This window comes from Danio rerio, chromosome 23 (assembly GCF_052040795.2).
Source record: "Danio rerio strain M-AB ecotype USA chromosome 23, GRCz13ab, whole genome shotgun sequence".
Taxonomy (NCBI): domain Eukaryota; kingdom Metazoa; phylum Chordata; class Actinopteri; order Cypriniformes; family Danionidae; genus Danio; species Danio rerio.
In genome coordinates this window covers 30,393,891-30,410,577 of record NC_141043.1, presented here as the reverse complement: position 1 = coordinate 30,410,577, position 16,687 = coordinate 30,393,891, and the positions used below count along the sequence as shown (strand labels likewise).

At 37.0% G+C, this 16,687-nt stretch overlaps 1 protein-coding gene and 1 long non-coding RNA gene across 7 annotated transcripts in view; one reads left to right on the top strand and one right to left on the bottom strand.

The window, feature by feature from the left end:
• The window catches only part of dip2ba (DIP2 acetate--CoA ligase B (putative)a), an 86,292-nt gene that overhangs the window by 45,779 nt on the left and 23,826 nt on the right, over positions 1–16,687 (top strand). For all 6 annotated transcript variants that reach the window (XM_087305459.1, XM_087305458.1, NM_212963.1 and 3 more), the window contains 7 exon segments: positions 4,606–4,677; positions 5,745–5,867; positions 10,183–10,308; positions 11,161–11,403; positions 11,667–11,816; positions 14,119–14,238; positions 15,596–15,793. In XM_087305459.1, coding sequence (XP_087161585.1) covers positions 4,606–4,677; positions 5,745–5,867; positions 10,183–10,308; positions 11,161–11,403; positions 11,667–11,816; positions 14,119–14,238; positions 15,596–15,793 — 1,032 coding nt within the window.
• Positions 5,753–10,379, bottom strand: LOC147838232 (uncharacterized). Its single transcript, XR_015523679.1, has 3 exons — positions 9,825–10,379; positions 8,049–8,616; positions 5,753–7,658 (listed from the first exon to the last, which is right to left on the bottom strand). It is a non-coding gene; the product is annotated as an uncharacterized LOC147838232 (long non-coding RNA).

The following is a 16,687-nucleotide window of genomic DNA, read 5'->3' as shown; positions in this document are numbered from 1 at the left end:
ACATTTTAATGCTCTCAATAACGCCTTTATAATGTCACTTCAGTGTTGCATGGAGAATACACTGTGGATCAGCTTCACAGGTTTACTAACTTGCATTCTCACAACTAAAACGCAAGACAGACTTAAACAAAAAGTCATTTTTAAACACTAATTTATTTAAGTCAGACCCGCAGCTCAAAAATGAAAATATCACAAGGTGATAAACTTGCTGAATAATGTATTCAAAAACCAAAAAGCAAAAACTAAAGTTGCTTCAGCGTCTTAAAAGTTTATATTTAACCCTTAAACATGTTCCCTCACAGCTTAAGTATGAAATTAGCAACAATATACAACAAACATAAAATCCTTATGAAATAAATAAATTAAAGTAATATGAATTATAATTCTGAATCAATTTGGTGAAACTCAGCACCAGAAAACTGCTATTATAGACAACCATACATTTTGTGCATTTTAAACAAAACAAAAACACAACAACTGCACAAAAATGAAATCCCTGAGCAATTTTAAAACTAACCACAAATAAAATGTGGTATGTCAGCAACTTATGGAAAGTAAGCCAAGTATATTCAGTGGAAATTGTAAGCTAATCAATTTTGGTATATAGATAACAGATGTCTGCTTATTTAATTGAAATGATATAGTAGTATTGCTAATACTAATTAATAATAGTAATTAATATTTTCATTAATATTTTCTCTGTCTCGTGCGCATTCGGTCTCACTCGCGTGCACATCGACCTACCTCACGTGCATTCGATCTCTCTCGCACACACACTTGACCTTTCTCACACACACTTGGTGTTTCTGCTTTCACCCTTATCCAGGCTGGCGCCTCGTATACGACATGTCTTCTTTACAGTGGTTGGTTGGCATCCACCAATCCCAAATGCATCACTGCTGTAAACCAGAAGTTGTGGACTAGACTGCACCCAAAAATAATTAATTTACCAAGTAACGAATAAATCACATTGTAACAGTATCAGAGTATAAATATTTAAAAAGTAATGCATCACAGTATTAGTTCCTGTCAAAAGTAATGCTGTTACAATAATGAATTACTAGTAACACATGATTGCCCAACACTGCATATGAGTGTTAATAAATTATGTTACCTAGATCTAATATCCTAAATATGGGGAAGAATTCTCTTTCTGAAATGTAAGCCTGTCCTAGAACTCAATATAATCAACTCTGCAATGCCCTGCAAATGCTTAGAACCCCCTAGCAACACCCAGACAACCATCCAGACATGGACTGTTAATGGTTACTAATTCCACGACAACAACCTACAACTTAACAACTATCTGGAAGACTATGGCATTGCTCTAACTACTCTATAGAACACCCTGTTAACACCATAGCAACCACATAGCAATGCTTTGCACATTTGTAGCTTGTGATAACCACAAGTATCACAGCCTCACTAGTATGATAAAAAAAAGTAACTGAACATACTTTTCTATGACGCTTGTTATGAAAGTATCATTTTATTAACAACATATAATCATTTTACATGACTCCTTTCTTATTTTTGGAACATAAATAACAATAAAATGTCTCTCAGTGGTCACTGTTAATGTTACCACAGTAAAGCCATTCTAATAGTTAGTGATTTGTGGAACAAAAAGTCTTAAAACCTGATTGCTATTACACAGCGTTTCCACATTAGTGTTGCAGAGAGTGGCAGCACTGTTTCATTTAGCTTTCAACTTCTTAATTGGAGTATTATAAATGTGTGGTTGTGTTAAAAAGCTCTGACTGAACTCGAATGCTTCAATCACTTTTTATTTAGTTAGACTTTCATGAATAACCTTGGAAAATCAAACCAGTAAACCAAAAATACCCACCCAGTCTTCTGTATTCATAAAAATCACATCAGTGACAGATTTTAAGCTGAAAATGACACATTGTAAGCATTTGTGTCAAACACAATTATTCTGCATCAGAATTATCATCAGCATTAATGACCAGGACAAATCTAAAGTCTGTAACAGTACAGCTACACAAAGCCAATTGCTGTTTTACCACAGGTTTGAGAATAACAATAATAATAGCCCACTCATATTAACCTTTATTTTACAGCTACAGAATCGTGAGAAAATCAGGAACTTTAATTTCGGAAAAAAAATCGTGATTCTCATTTTAGCCAGAATCATGCAGCTCTAGTGCGGTTGAATGACATTTGTCCTGGGAGCACTGTACATATGTGGGGGCGCTATTGACGCATGCTTGGGGTCCGTATGTGATATTCTACGCAAGCGACAGCGACTGTTGGCGATCAGGTGGGTGTGATCTTATGTACCAGTAGATCTTATGTGATCCTCTCCTCAGCTCGCTCCGAGGCTGGTAGTGTTCTCCGTGATGTAGACCTATACAGACCTGCGTTTGCAGCAGGTCGCCACCCAGATCAACAGGCAGCTTGTGTGAATGAGGCATTAGTGACCACTTGGCAAGGCACAACTACCCACAATCCTCCCTTGCATCATGGTAGAGTTTTAAATGAAGTTCAATAAACAAAACAAAAAAATCTGAAAATGTACAAACAATAAACAACAAATATAAAAAAAAAGGTTATTAAAAGGTTGATGAAGCTCTTTTTAGGTGGTTTTTAATAAGCTTTTGTGTGTATGTGTGTGTGTGTAAGCTGTCACACATTGAGCAGAGGGGGCAGGAAAGGGCTGTTGTGTTTCTAGGCCACATTCTTAAGCAGAGAGAGTAACCAGGCATGAAGTCTGTGCTCAATGTGGCCCGTCCCTTCTCATACAACCGCAGAAAGAGGCATCTCTCTCGCTCTCCCTCTCCATGGCTTTGTGCCTCTCAGTTTTCTCTCTTCTACTTGCTGCTTTTTTCCTTTCTTCCCTCATGGCTGAACTGGCCCACTTGGCCCCTCTGACCTTCCTTCTTTTTACTTCCTTTGTCTGCAGAGTTCATGCTGAAACGTTGTGTGTTGGTTGTTCTGCGTAAACACCATTGTGTGTAATCTTATCACCTGAAGATGACAGCTGTCTCCTAGCTGAGCAGATCTGGTTTAGAAAAGCACCAGAAGCTTGGTCGTATCCTCTGGAAAAACTGGTCGTCAGCAGATCTGTCACTTCTGGTTTTGTTTAGCCGGGATTTGGCTGCGTAACCCGTGTTGCCTCAAACCCTCCACCGCTCTGAGGTGTGAACTTCATCCAGCCGTGTGTCACTGCAGTTTAGGAGCTTCTTGTTTGCCACCAGTTTAGAGGAGACACATGTGGATGGGTGTTTGTCTATGGGTGAGAGAGCTGTTTTGTGTGGCTTTTGGGTGAAATTTACCAACAATGTAAATGGTAATCAGCTAAAATTGTCAGAGAAACAAAAAATTAGCAGGATGAATGTGGATTCGTGTGATGGCTTTTCATAATTTTTTTCTGTATTTTTTTGGATCTATTATGGGACAGTTATATTGTTTCAAACCTTATTTCTTTAGGACACAAAAAGAGAAAGGTTGAGAATATGTATACTGGCCACTGTTATATCGAACACGAGAGGAAAGCTGCTGCGAAGCTCCAAAATATTTCTTGTTGATGATTTATGTGAGAGAGACAAACTAAAAGTCATGTCTAGGCATGGGCTGGTGTAAGATTCTGATGGGATAATAACCTTGGATAAAAATATCACAGTTTTGTGATTACTGCTCAATGTACTTTTTTTATTTGTCTGGGTAAAAAACTAAAACTTTCGCCCCTTTGACCACAATATATTTCATTTTAGCAAACATTTCAAACTATTTAGTGACAGTAAACATCTGGCTAAATAATAAAAAAAAATCATTGACTTCTGCTGACTCTTTTTTTCTGCTGCTTTACCCAGCCTTTTAAAAAGAACTTGTTAGCAGTAACCACAATACCGTGAAACCATGATATTTTTATGCAAGGTTATCATACCGTCAGAATTTTATACCAGCCCATGCATAGTCAACGTTAATGTCTGCTGGTTGTCTAGTTGATTCCGCATTACCCATTTTTGTTTTAATAGTGCTAACAAATTTAGCAGCACAAACACAGCTCAGTAGTCCGCCATTTTTGTTGTTACTGGTTGTTATGTGTGGGGTTTTTCCTCCTTCTCAGCACGTGGCATGGTGATTTCATCATTTATAAAAAGTTGCATTTTGCCTTTCTACACAGCTATGCTCTGGGTCTTTTTTTTCCCCCAACAACAATGGCAAGGCCGGTTGTGGGCGAAAGACCAAAACTATAATAAACTTTTGCAGACTGACCTAAATCTGTTGCCGTGTGGACGGGGTCTGAAACTAGAATGACAAACTTTGTGTTTGCAACTAACTGAAATAAAGTAAACAAACAAAATAAGACTAAAGCCTGATTTAAATACGTTTGCATAACAAATTGGCCTTAAAAAACTTTTCTCCTTTTGTCTTTCAGATGAGAAGAGCATTAAGCAATGAGTTATCAAAGTATAAGCAATAGCAGTGATGCTTTGCTTCAGCAATTACCTGCAATCATGAAAAATGCTTAGAAAAGCTAGTGTGCTCAAGCTCAGCTTATGGTTGCAGACACATGGTTTCATTACATCTTATAAAGATATTTACATGTTTGCTTCTTGTTGTGTTTTGTTCTCGCAGGTGACATCACACAGAAAGGCTATGAAAAGAAGCGAGCTAAACTGCTGGCTCCATTCGTACCACAGACCCAAAGTAAGACTTCCTGTTTGCTAATTTCCCCCGTCCTCTCTGTTTCTTCTTTTATGTATCTTTACTCATCGCAGTGCCATCAACACAGTCCATGTTTATGTAAAGATGCTTTCATTTTACTGCTCTTGCACTAATTAAATTTTCATTAATGATGTGTTTGAACTTGGTTTCTTTTCCTACAATTATTTGCAAATGTGTAGCTTCATGCTGCACCCTAGTGGGGATCTGTAGAAATCTCATCAGTCCCTTCATTAAGAGGCTGCACTAAAATCAAATGAATGCTTGAAATAGTTTTGTGGCCGAAGACATTAGCAAACCATCTTCTTATCTGGAAGCTCCAAGTTGTTTAATCTCTTCTGATCACAGCACTTTCCGGCCTGTTAATGTCCATATACACATGCAAACATACACAGACTTCCTCTAAGCTGCATATAGAAGGAACCAAAACGGGAATTCACTGGTGGGTTTTGTCAGTAAAGAGACCTGAACATAGACTTCCTTGTTACATGCTCTTAACAAAGCATTATAAACTAGATTGCAGGGGCACACTGTTTACACAATAGATTTGACCTTCAGATGTCTCATGCACGACACGTCTAAGGCAGTTCTGATGCACACACAGATACATTCTCATTTGAAACCTCAAATGTGCCCGTGAGACTTCAAAGGTGCCGTTATAGTGCTTTGAAGTTAAAGTTCACCCCAGCTGTCTGTCACTGCCCTGTCTGCATTCATTCTCTGATGGCAACCGACTGTATGTTCAAACTGTATGCACTTAAATACAAAGCGTTTTTTTTAATGTGATTGCATTCATATTATTTGAGCATTTGTCATTCTTTCACTTGTGTTTTGTTTGAAACTAATAATGATTTCTGTCTCCAGTGGAAATCTTTTTTTTTTTTTTTAAACAAATCTGCTTATCATTTTAAGTGTATATTAATTAATTATTGACCTATTCCTTAATGATTTCTTGTAACGCACATTTAATTTTTTTCTGTGAATTATTCCTATAAAATTTTGTATGATGCTTCACATTAACGAACTCTGTGTGTCTGTTTTTATTGATATAGATGTGGACGTGAGTATTCTTTCTACAGACTCCACCTCGAGCCCTATTACCATCCCTATTGCTGCCCCACGGCAACACAGGGCTCACCGAAGTGGAGGAACACGGGATGACCGCTATCGGTCAGGTAATGAAATTTTACCCATATATGTGTCAAGCATTAGGGGTTGGTGAATTTTGCCTAATGTTTTCGAAAGAATTGTCTTATATTTCTTAATTCTTTCACACTACAAACCAGGGCTGCGCAATATTGGAAAAAACTAACATGGCAATATTTACGTTCGCTGCCATGTATATTGCGATATAAATGCAATTTTACCAGATGACTTGAATAACTTGTAAAGAATTCATAATTTTGGATCGATTGGGATGATTCTAAAGAGGGTATCTGCATAAAATATAAAAAAAAAAATGACAAGCATAGTTGAATGGAACAAAGAAAAGATGAAAATAAACAAAGGTTTATGATTTTTGGGGAGTCGAACAGTATTCAAAAGCAAAAATTAAATAATAACTGTATAATAATATTAGTAACACTATCGTTTCAATTGAGTAAATAATTAATTAATAATTAATCTTTTAAGGGCCATGAAACCCCCTCTGTCTCAGCAGGGTGTATTCACACCTCTAGCTTGAAATAAGTCGAGAAAGTCGGTGAGTCCAGCTTTGTTTAGGTGGAAGTGACGATTGGCAAAAGAGGGATGGGTTTGCATGAAAAGGGGAGTTTCAGTACGTGCACGTGCTGATTTTCACAGAGACAAAACAACACACAGACGCAGGAGAGTAAGACAGTGACTACGTTTACATGAACATCAGTAATCAAGTTATTTGCCAAATTATTATTTTGTCGACTTTAACTGCAGTTTGGCACTTTGTTTCATTCAGGAACATTCCATGCATGCCCCCCGTGACAAACAAGGTATTTTAGTTGAGGAACTGCTAGAAGTGTTGTTTTAATGGAATGTTTGATACCGCACGCCCTATGGGAGAAAAAAAACCCACTTTTCTCTGTAACTTAGATGCACTCGGTAGTTGCAGAGAATAGCTATAGAAAGCCTTGTGTGTATAGACTATCCTATCACAAAATGCGATGAAAATCCTACATGATGGTAATAGTTTGATTAAGGTGTTTACATTCGGAAAGCAGCATTTACAGTGGATCTTTCAGCCCATAATATTGTTGTGATATTAACATACTGTAAACTTAGTAACTAAATCATTTTGACTTAAGGTATGTCTTGAAAGACCACTGCTGACGATACAAACTAACTTTGCCATCCGAATAAACATAAACACAGAACATTTATCACACACTAAATCTGTAGAGACAGGACAATCAACACCAAGTTGAACCGTGACATACTGTAACTTCAATTTCTTTTCAAACCGGAAGAAAAATTTTGCTTAAAATAATGCAAAAACAATCAATTTTCTCTTTTTGTGAAATATATGTGTCTTAATGGTGTTTTTAGCAATGTGGGACACATATATGACTCTCGTCGACATCTTAAAAAATGTGTTTTGGGGTTTCGTGACCCTTTAAGCTAGAAACGTTTAATATTTTTTTGTGCCCAAATGGCTCAAGTTTGCTTCAAATTCTTACAGTCAGGCCTTAAAAACCACATGCAAATAATAAACTTTCACTCGAAGGTTAAAATTTTAAATGACTCCACTATGTTGTTAACTAATGTCTGGTCAACTATAATCCCAACTGCATTGCAGATCCCTGCAATGTGACTATTGCAGACTCGCACATTGAGATATCAATGCTGAAACAATATATTGTGCAGCTCTACTACAAACTGATTTTACAGAATTAGATGGGATAAAAGTGGACTGTGTTTTTGCCTTGTGTCAGCTGCATCTCAGCCAGTTCCCTTTGGTTGAACACACCAAAATCACTGCAGCTTATTGTAAACTAGTGTGTGCCTACTTTGCCTTAAGCAGGTCACACAGCGCCGCGCAGCGCCATGTATTTTAGAATTCTAAACATAGGTTTCTATGAGGATACACAAACCGGCGCTGCAAGTCGGCGGCTGTCGGCAGCGCCCGGCGACGGCTCAGGACGCAGTTCATTTTTCAGCCGCGCCACAGAGCGCCATCTGATTAGTTTCATGTTAAATATCATTCGAATGTGCGCGTCTGGTGTGTGATACTTTAAACTGTCATGGACGCGTCGTGTCGCAGCGCCGAGCGGCGCTTCTGGTGTGCGACCTGCTTTAGTGTACGAAAATAACTGTCTGTTTTAGCAGCTATCAATAATCTTAATTCGTCCTTCAAATAGATACTGAAACTAGGACTGCAAAACTGTCTTTATTAGCAGCTATCAATAATCTTAATTCATCCTTCAAACAGATACTGAAAGTAGGACTGCAAATATACATAGCATAAACAAAGCAGCACTTTTTGGCATTTTGAATATCGATGTTGATTGATCATGTTCTTCATTTCATGCGGCTCATATTATTATTAAAATATTTGCATAAACACAAATATTTTAGCTAGCTCGACAGCTGATGACCATCGGCTTGGTGTGTCATTGCCCTTATTCTTACCAAAGTTGCATTTATTTGTTTAGAAATGCAATAAAAATGGAAGTAATATAGTTAAATCATGATTCTTTTACTTGCAAAAGCTGTATTTGTAGCATTTTGTTTGCATGGTTTGTCAGAAATAATTTAAATTTGCTGATTTGTTGCTAAAAAATACTCTTAACGGTTCTATGATAAATAAGTACAGAATGCTATAAAAGAGATTAAAATGTATATAAAAGTAATCTGCAAGTCTAAAAATAGAAAAGCATTAACAGGTTTAATATATGCTCCACTTTAACATTTTTGCATAAAATGCTTGTATACATGTATTTAATAAAAGTGCTTGAGCCTGCTTGAATTTGAAAAAGCAGGGCTCGAAATTGCGACCGTTTTGGTGCATATGCACCTGAAATTTGATTTATGCAAGCTCAAAATATATTTGGCGTACGTGCGAGTGCATAACATTATTTTTATTTTCATTGCAAAATGTTCATCGGATGCTTTTATTAAGGAGACGTTCACGCATATTTGTATATTTGCACCTGAAAACGCTAAACACAGGGTAAAGTTTAGATCGGATACACGGCCAGCCGGAAGTGCGATATGCACGTTAATATAGCAGCAGTTTTTATGACACTGTATAACAATAATTTATATTTTTACAGTACTGTGATGGTTGGAGAAGAGGTAGGCATTAAAAAAATACAATTTATCGGGTAATTTAATAGATAGCATAAATAATACTCTTTTCAACTACTGTTTTTACATTACTCTGACAGTTGGGTTTAGGATTGGGGTGGAGGTAAACGTTAATAAAATAAAATACAGTAGCAGTAGAACTTGAAAGTGCTTGTAAAGCTCTGGAATTTGAAGTTAGAAAAGGTGTAAGAACCCTGTTCTTAATATAACATACAGTACCATACATCCACTTCCACTTCCTTATCACAATTCATTTTGGCTAACATTTTTTCAAATGAAAAATCATAATCAAATTCATCCATTATTGAAGTGTAAGATATTAAATGTCTTTTTAAAACCTTAATATTTTATGTCTTGCTGTAGATATACCAACAGATAGAAGAGAGAACTCCTTATTCGTAATATGTGGAACCTCAGTTTTACCACCTAAAAGACATATCCTGGGTGAGAGAATAATAAATCCCTGGCACCTAATTATCTTAGTAAAGTTTCTCAAAAGGGTTGAATCTTTTTACACTGCCATAAAGCATGGAAGTATGTGCCAATCTCTTGTTCACTCATTTAATTCTTGTTAAAGAAAGTAAAGTGATTTTGTTGTATAATGAAACTGTACAGGCTGGTTCTTGTTAATAAAACCAAAAAAAAAAAAAAAATACAGAACAAAGCATTTGTTTAAGAAATATAAATGCTTTTCTATTATTAAAATATCTTTGATAATAATGAAACCGTTCTGACCTCTTAATTTCTAAACTATAGTGTATATCATTCACTTATTTGTTTGACAATGACATGAATTGATGCATAATACATAGAGAAAACACTGATTTGGCTATCCGTCTCAGTGTACGCACATATTTTGGTTGTATATAAATCATAGTCTGAATCCATAGCAATTTTTCTAAAGGTCAGCAAATTGTGCAAACGCGTTGTGAAGCATCAACCAGGAGTTGATGCCAAACCTTGACCCCTTTCTCAAAGCAGGCCTAAATAAATGTACAGTGTTACTGAGCGCCTCTGTACTGTGTTTGTTCCCACAGAGAGAGAGTTCTTTGTGTCTACATGAGTCATTTTAGTACTACAGTCACTGTCTGGTGACATTGCTGTATGTCTCATCTGCCTCCTGTCATGTACCATTGTGTAATTGGTATTTATTCATCTGTCTTTTCGTTTGTCTTTTGTCTTCTCGTCGTCTCTGCATCCATCTGCTAGATATCCACACAGAGGCAGTGCAGGCAGCTCTGGCCCGGCATAAAGAGGAGAAGATGGCCCTTCCAATGCCCACTAAGCGGCGTTCAGCCTTCGTCCAGTCTCCTGCAGAAAACTGCACTCCTCCCGGTGGGTCATGCATCGCCCACAAGCCTTCTGCTGCCCCTTCTGTCCAGATCTCACTGACCAGCAGGGTCTCAAAAAAAAAAAAAAACCAAACCTTAAAGGCACACTCTTGTGTTTAAGGCCACAATGTATTTGTATATATAATATATATTTGTATTTGCCACAATGTATTTGTGTGTGTGTGTGTGTGTATATATATATATATATATATATATATATATATATATATATATATATATATATATATATATATATATATATATATATTTTTTTTTTTTATTAATCTAGCTATATTTTATAAAAGGCTGATATTTTGAAGCCATTTTTTTCCTGCACTTAAAAAGACCATATAAAATGACTGCATTTTTTATTATTATTAAGCTGTTATTTCAGTATCAAGGAGTACATAATTTTTGTTGCATGGAATTAATTTCAGTTTACAATAATAACTTTAATATGTTATGCAAATTGTCAGATGTTGTATTTAGTTAATGTAGGATATATCAGGGTGTCAGCGGGGTCTTAAAAAGTCTTTTGTATATATAAATATCTTGGTGAGACCTGCAGAAACCCTGTATATTTTTGTTTATTTTCTAGTGATATTATGTTAATAACTCTATTTTATAGAACCATATTAAGTTAATATGGAATGTACCAGTTAATAGGAATGTAATGCAATTATTACCAGTCTGTTGATCACAAATTCTATAACGCTGCTTATTCTATCTTAAGTTGTCATATCAAACTCATCATGTATATGTGTCTGCCTTTTGTGGTCTTTATCTGTAAGCTTTTCGTTTTTATTTCTATTCATTATTATCTTTTTAAAATGTTGTTGTATGCATGTGGCCACAGATACATCGTCAGCGTCGGAGGATGAGGGCTCCCTGCGCCGGCGTCAATCCGCAATCAGTGCAATGCTGGCTCAGAACCTCCAGAGTCCCGAATACTGGATCAACCGATCAGTCCAGGGCTCCTCCACATCCTCCTCCGCCTCCTCCACGCTTTCTCACGGAGATGGCAAAACGCACAACCACAACAACCACAGCCAGGGGCAGACCAGTGCGCTCGCAGATGTGCTGGCACACACCCGCATAGGTACTGCAGGATCATGAGTCACACAAACACACGTGTTCAAGTGCTGAATCACAGACGACACAAAGAAGAGCTTCAGTTTTTATATGTCTGGTACTTACGTAAGCTTGATTTACTTCCCAGTGATCAGGGCAAAGGAAAACAGCAGCAGATCTTAATTTCCAAGTTCGTCAGCTTTAACGGTGGCTATGCAAACCTGTTTGTTCAGTTGTGTGTCATATTGAATGCTGGATGAATCACTATGCTGTTATGTGTCTCCTTTACAGATACCAACAGCAGTAGTGGCAGTGTCCCGCCTGACGTCACGTCCACAGCGCCCCAGGACAGGAACTCCAGAGTAGACCTGCCAGCCAACATCGCAGTGAAGGGCATAAGCCGAGGCCAGAGCCGATCCAGTATGATGGACACTGCCGGCGGTATGGACAGCCTCACACACAGCTCTTACATGCTGGAGACCTTGAACTTCCTGAACTGTTAGACTTGTAGGACCCAATTTGGCCAACACAATGGTCAAAGCATTCCCTTCCTCTAGACTTTTTTGTTTCGGTAACTACAGAAAATTGTTGGAAATATATATATATAGACATCATTTATGCACTTTGTGGGAGAAGTTTCACAAACTGTATGTTTCTTAAACAAGATTTCTGAGGGGGAGGAAAACAATGTTAGATAATTAGGTTTAAATGTACTTAAAGGGATAGTATACTCAAAAATGAAAATTTCTATCAATAATTACTCACCCTCATGTCATTTCAATCCCCAGAGACCTTTGATCATCCTTGAAACACACATATATACAATATTTTAGATTAAATCTGAGAGCTCTTTAATCCACCATAGACAGCAACGGTCAGTGTTGCTAGATTGGGTGGTTTCAGATTTGATTGTGCAGGTAAAATAATGGCACAGGGGGGTTGAGAAAATTTGAAACGTGAATTTTATATGCAACTTATTCAACAACACTCCATTTAGTCAGTAGTGACAAGTGCATAGCGCAAATCGCGTAGGCCCACCTGCAAGAAGAGGTGAAGGAAAGTTGTATAGAAATCTGACTCCTGGACAAATCTGATTCCCCCTCACGCACATCACGTAGCACCGGCAGTTAAACTCACAGCGGTTTATCCTGACGCTTTTGTCGATAATTTTTTTTACACAATTAACAGCAGGAACAAACATAGAAGCGTTGTCTGCTTGACAAGCAGCACCTAATTATGTGCAAAAGAATGTAAAATATCAAATGGGATAAATTTATACCCCATTTCGAAAGTAAAACATACTCTAATAGGTAGTGTAATCTACACAACAAGTGTAGTGTGTGGGTGAGAGGGGGCAGTGTTTCGATGTGATCTGTTTATGTTGTGGTTCTGTGACTGCTCATGTTAGTTGCTGTATGGTTAAAAAACGGGCGGGTTAATTTCGATTGAAATGAATTCAAATTAAGTATTAATCTAATATTTTGGGCAGTTTTTTGTCCGTTTGGTTATGTTTTGGACAGCTTTTGAACTGGAAAACATCAGCTATATCTGGCAACACTAACAAAGCTCCAGAATTGTACCAAAAACATAGTCAGAACTGTGCATGTGTCTTTAATGGTTTAATGGCTACATTATGAATATATGTATATTTATATTATATATATTTACTGAGGCCCACTGTTGGGCTCCCAGTTCACAACCACTGATATAAATTATATTCTTATCCTGCTTTATGGAATTAGTTTTTTTGCTTTGCGTTCACCACAAAAAAAATCTCCACATGAAAACTCTAAACATACTGCAAGCAGCTGTAAACTAGCATGAGCAACCTGCTTCTGCATGTAAGAAGATAACGCTGCATCAGCAGGTATAAATAGTTCAAAGTGGGATGACAAAACGAGAACTGCAGATAAACAAACTGTGAATAAAGCAGGGCTGGTAACCAGCATCCTTGGTAACCATGCTGATCGCTTCCTTCATTCCAGACGCATCACGTTGTTAAAATAGTTGTGGAAAAATCTGTTCAGGTGAGATGAAGTAGCATTAGAACAGTCTTTGATCTTGCTAGAATTAGTTACTAGCTTTCACCCCTTTTGCATTTGTTGTCATAACTCATTCTTTAAACTAAACATCCAGTCCGTGCAATCTCTCTTAACAATGGCCCTGATGCTGATTTAGGATATTCTATTAATGTGACACATTACAAAACTGTCCTGACATTAGGGTGCCACAAACATTTTAAAGGATTATTTAAAGGTATTTTTCAAAGAAATGGTTTTCATGCCTAATTAATAAGCTAAATTAGTCAAAACTCATCAGTTACATCATGTAAAAACTAAAATATCAATAATCCGAAATTTTATTTCAAGCATCGTACTGTTAGTTTATTCTCTTCCAACATAAACAACACATAAACACCATTTCCTGTCTCATATTTTTAGAAGTCTTGTATGTTGATGTGGTTATGTTTTTATGCTAACGCTTTAATGTTTTGCTTCCTCTTTGGTCGTGATGCCACCTGATTGTAGGAAAAGGTAGGGCTGGAGAGTTGTTTAGTGCAGTGCAGTGACCCCTGCTGTTTTTGTCCTTCTGTGTGACTCTGTGTGTTGTTCCAGCTTTGTGATGATTTCTGATTTGTGACAAACCTCTTCCTGATGGAATCCTCTGTTTATACTGTGACCCTGTCTGTTGCATATGGTCTCTTGTAATCTGAATAGGTGAATGACAACATCTCTGTCAACAGGTGTTCCAGCACACAGTCGTGTCTCCACTAAAATACAGCAGCTGCTTAACACGTTGAAGAGACCCAAGAGGCCTCCGCTCAGCGAGTTCTTCTTGGATGACTCTGAAGAGATTGTGGAAGGTATAAAGATTTATTGGAATATGTTTTATCATATTTTATAATGCTTTTAAATTAACTTGTATGAATTGAGTTTTTTTAAATAAAATATCAACCATACAAACCACACTGAAAGTAATCATTTTTTTTTATCTTGATTTTTTTTTTTTTTTTTTAAATATGTTCACATTGTCAGTTCAAATTCAAATAGGTGTACTCTCTGTTTTTATCTCATTTAAATGAAATGCAACAGAAATTTACCAAGTAGCATGTAATAGCAGTGATAGTGAAATTAAGCTTTCTGAACCAGTGAACCGTTCAACTCAATTGTATCGGAAAAAGGTTTGTTACTCGAAGCTTTCCAAACAGATCGTAATGAGGACCTATGCTGGGAAAGCATTGTGTTGCAAAAATGCGCTGTATTTGTCAGCTGCCCTTCTTTACACACTATACTACAATATTCATTCATTCATTTTCTTTTCGGCTCAGTCCCTTTATTAATCCGGGGTCGCAACAGCGAGATGAACCGCCAACTTATTCAGCACGTTTTTACTCCACGGATGCCCTTCTAGCCACAACCCATCTCTGGGAAACATCCACACACACACTTATTCACACACACATACTCATACACTATGGACAGTTTAGCCTACCCAATTCACCTCTAGTGCATGTCTTTGGACTGTGGGGGAAACCGGTGCACCCGAAGGAAACCCATGCGAACGCAGTGAAAACATGCAAACTCCACACAGAAATGCCAACTGACCCAGCCGAGGCTTGAACCAGCGACCCAGCAACCTTCTTGCTGTGAGGCAACAGCAATACCTACTGCACCACTGCGTCACCCCCTATACTACAATATGCTATTCTTTAAAAAGCAGTTGTAAATATCACACTAATACACTTTAGTATGGTTCAAAAGCTTTTACTATAAATTACTGTTACATTTTAGTTTAATTAGTGGTGCGTGGGACCGGTGCAGTGCTTTGAAACAGTCGAAATGTATGTAATCGACGCCTAATGTCTCTCTATACACTACTAACCTACAAGAGTGTTTAAAACTTTGAATCAAAAATCGAAGCAGTCACGTGGGTATAGACTAAAATGAAGCTTCAAACGTCACTGAACACGTGATTATGGCTAAACGAATCAAGCTTCAGTACACTGCTTCACTGCGGGATGTACTGTATCATTTTTTGATACATGCTTCGAAGCCTCGGTGCAAAGCATCACATCACTATATAATAGTACATAAAAATTCCTCATTATTTTATATAATGTTTCTTTTCTTTCTAGCATTAAATTACATTTTGAGGTCAAGTTTTTCATTGTGTCTTAAATTCTCTATTGTTAATGTATTCTTCATATTTTCCACTTGCAGTTCCCCAGCCAGATCCTAATACACCTAGGCCAGAGGGCCGGCAGATTATTCCAGTGAAGGGGGAGCCGCTAGGGGTGGTCAGTAACTGGCCTCCAGCTTTGCAGGCGGCGCTGGCACGCTGGGGAGCCACACAGGCTAAAAGCCCTGCTCTCACTGCCTTAGACATCACTGGAAAACCCCTCTATACCCTGACCTATGGTGAGATGTCACAATGTTTGGATGGATAAAAGCAGGACCTTAAAGTAATATTCCACCATAGATGATAATGACCTGTGACTTGAGAAATTCATAGCCATAAATATACAGTTGAAATATTTGCCCCTCTTAAAATTTGTTTTTCTTTTTTAAATATTTCCTAAACAGAGCAAGGAAATTTTCACAGTATGTCTGATGATGTTTTTTCTTCTGGTTAAAGTATTTGTTTTATTCAGGCTAGAATAAAAGCAGTTTTTTTTTTAATCATTTTAAAGTCAAAACCTAGTTAAGCCTTTAAATGTCACTTTAAGCTGTATAGAAGTGTCTTGAAAAATATCTAGTAAAATATTTACTGCCATCATAGCAAAGATAAAATAAATCAGTTATTAGAAATTAGTTAATAAAACTATTATGCATAGAAACATGTTGGAAGAAATCTCTCCATTACACAAAAATTGGGAAAAAATTTACAGCGGGGCTAATAATTCAGGGGGCTATTAATTCTACTGGACTTCAACTGTATATATTTGTAATAATTTTCCTCTTTTTTTAACCATAAAAATCATATGTGCCTTGATTTATACTCACACAAACACGTCACACAGTCTAATATTTAATTGAATTGTCTTTAGCTTTGGTTATGGCACTCATTCACAGTGGCATTGTCGTTTTAATGCTTCTGCAATGTCTCAGCATTTATTTATGACCAGGGTTACTAAGCTTGTATTGATTTTTTTTTTAATCACAACAACGATGAACCATCTTTAGATAAAGTATTTCCTGATAATAATAATTGCACATATACAAAATTGCTCTTTGCTATTATTTTTTAAGGTAACACAAAAGTACAATATTTTGAAGATTTTTTCCACTATATTGCTCATGTGACACTTTTAT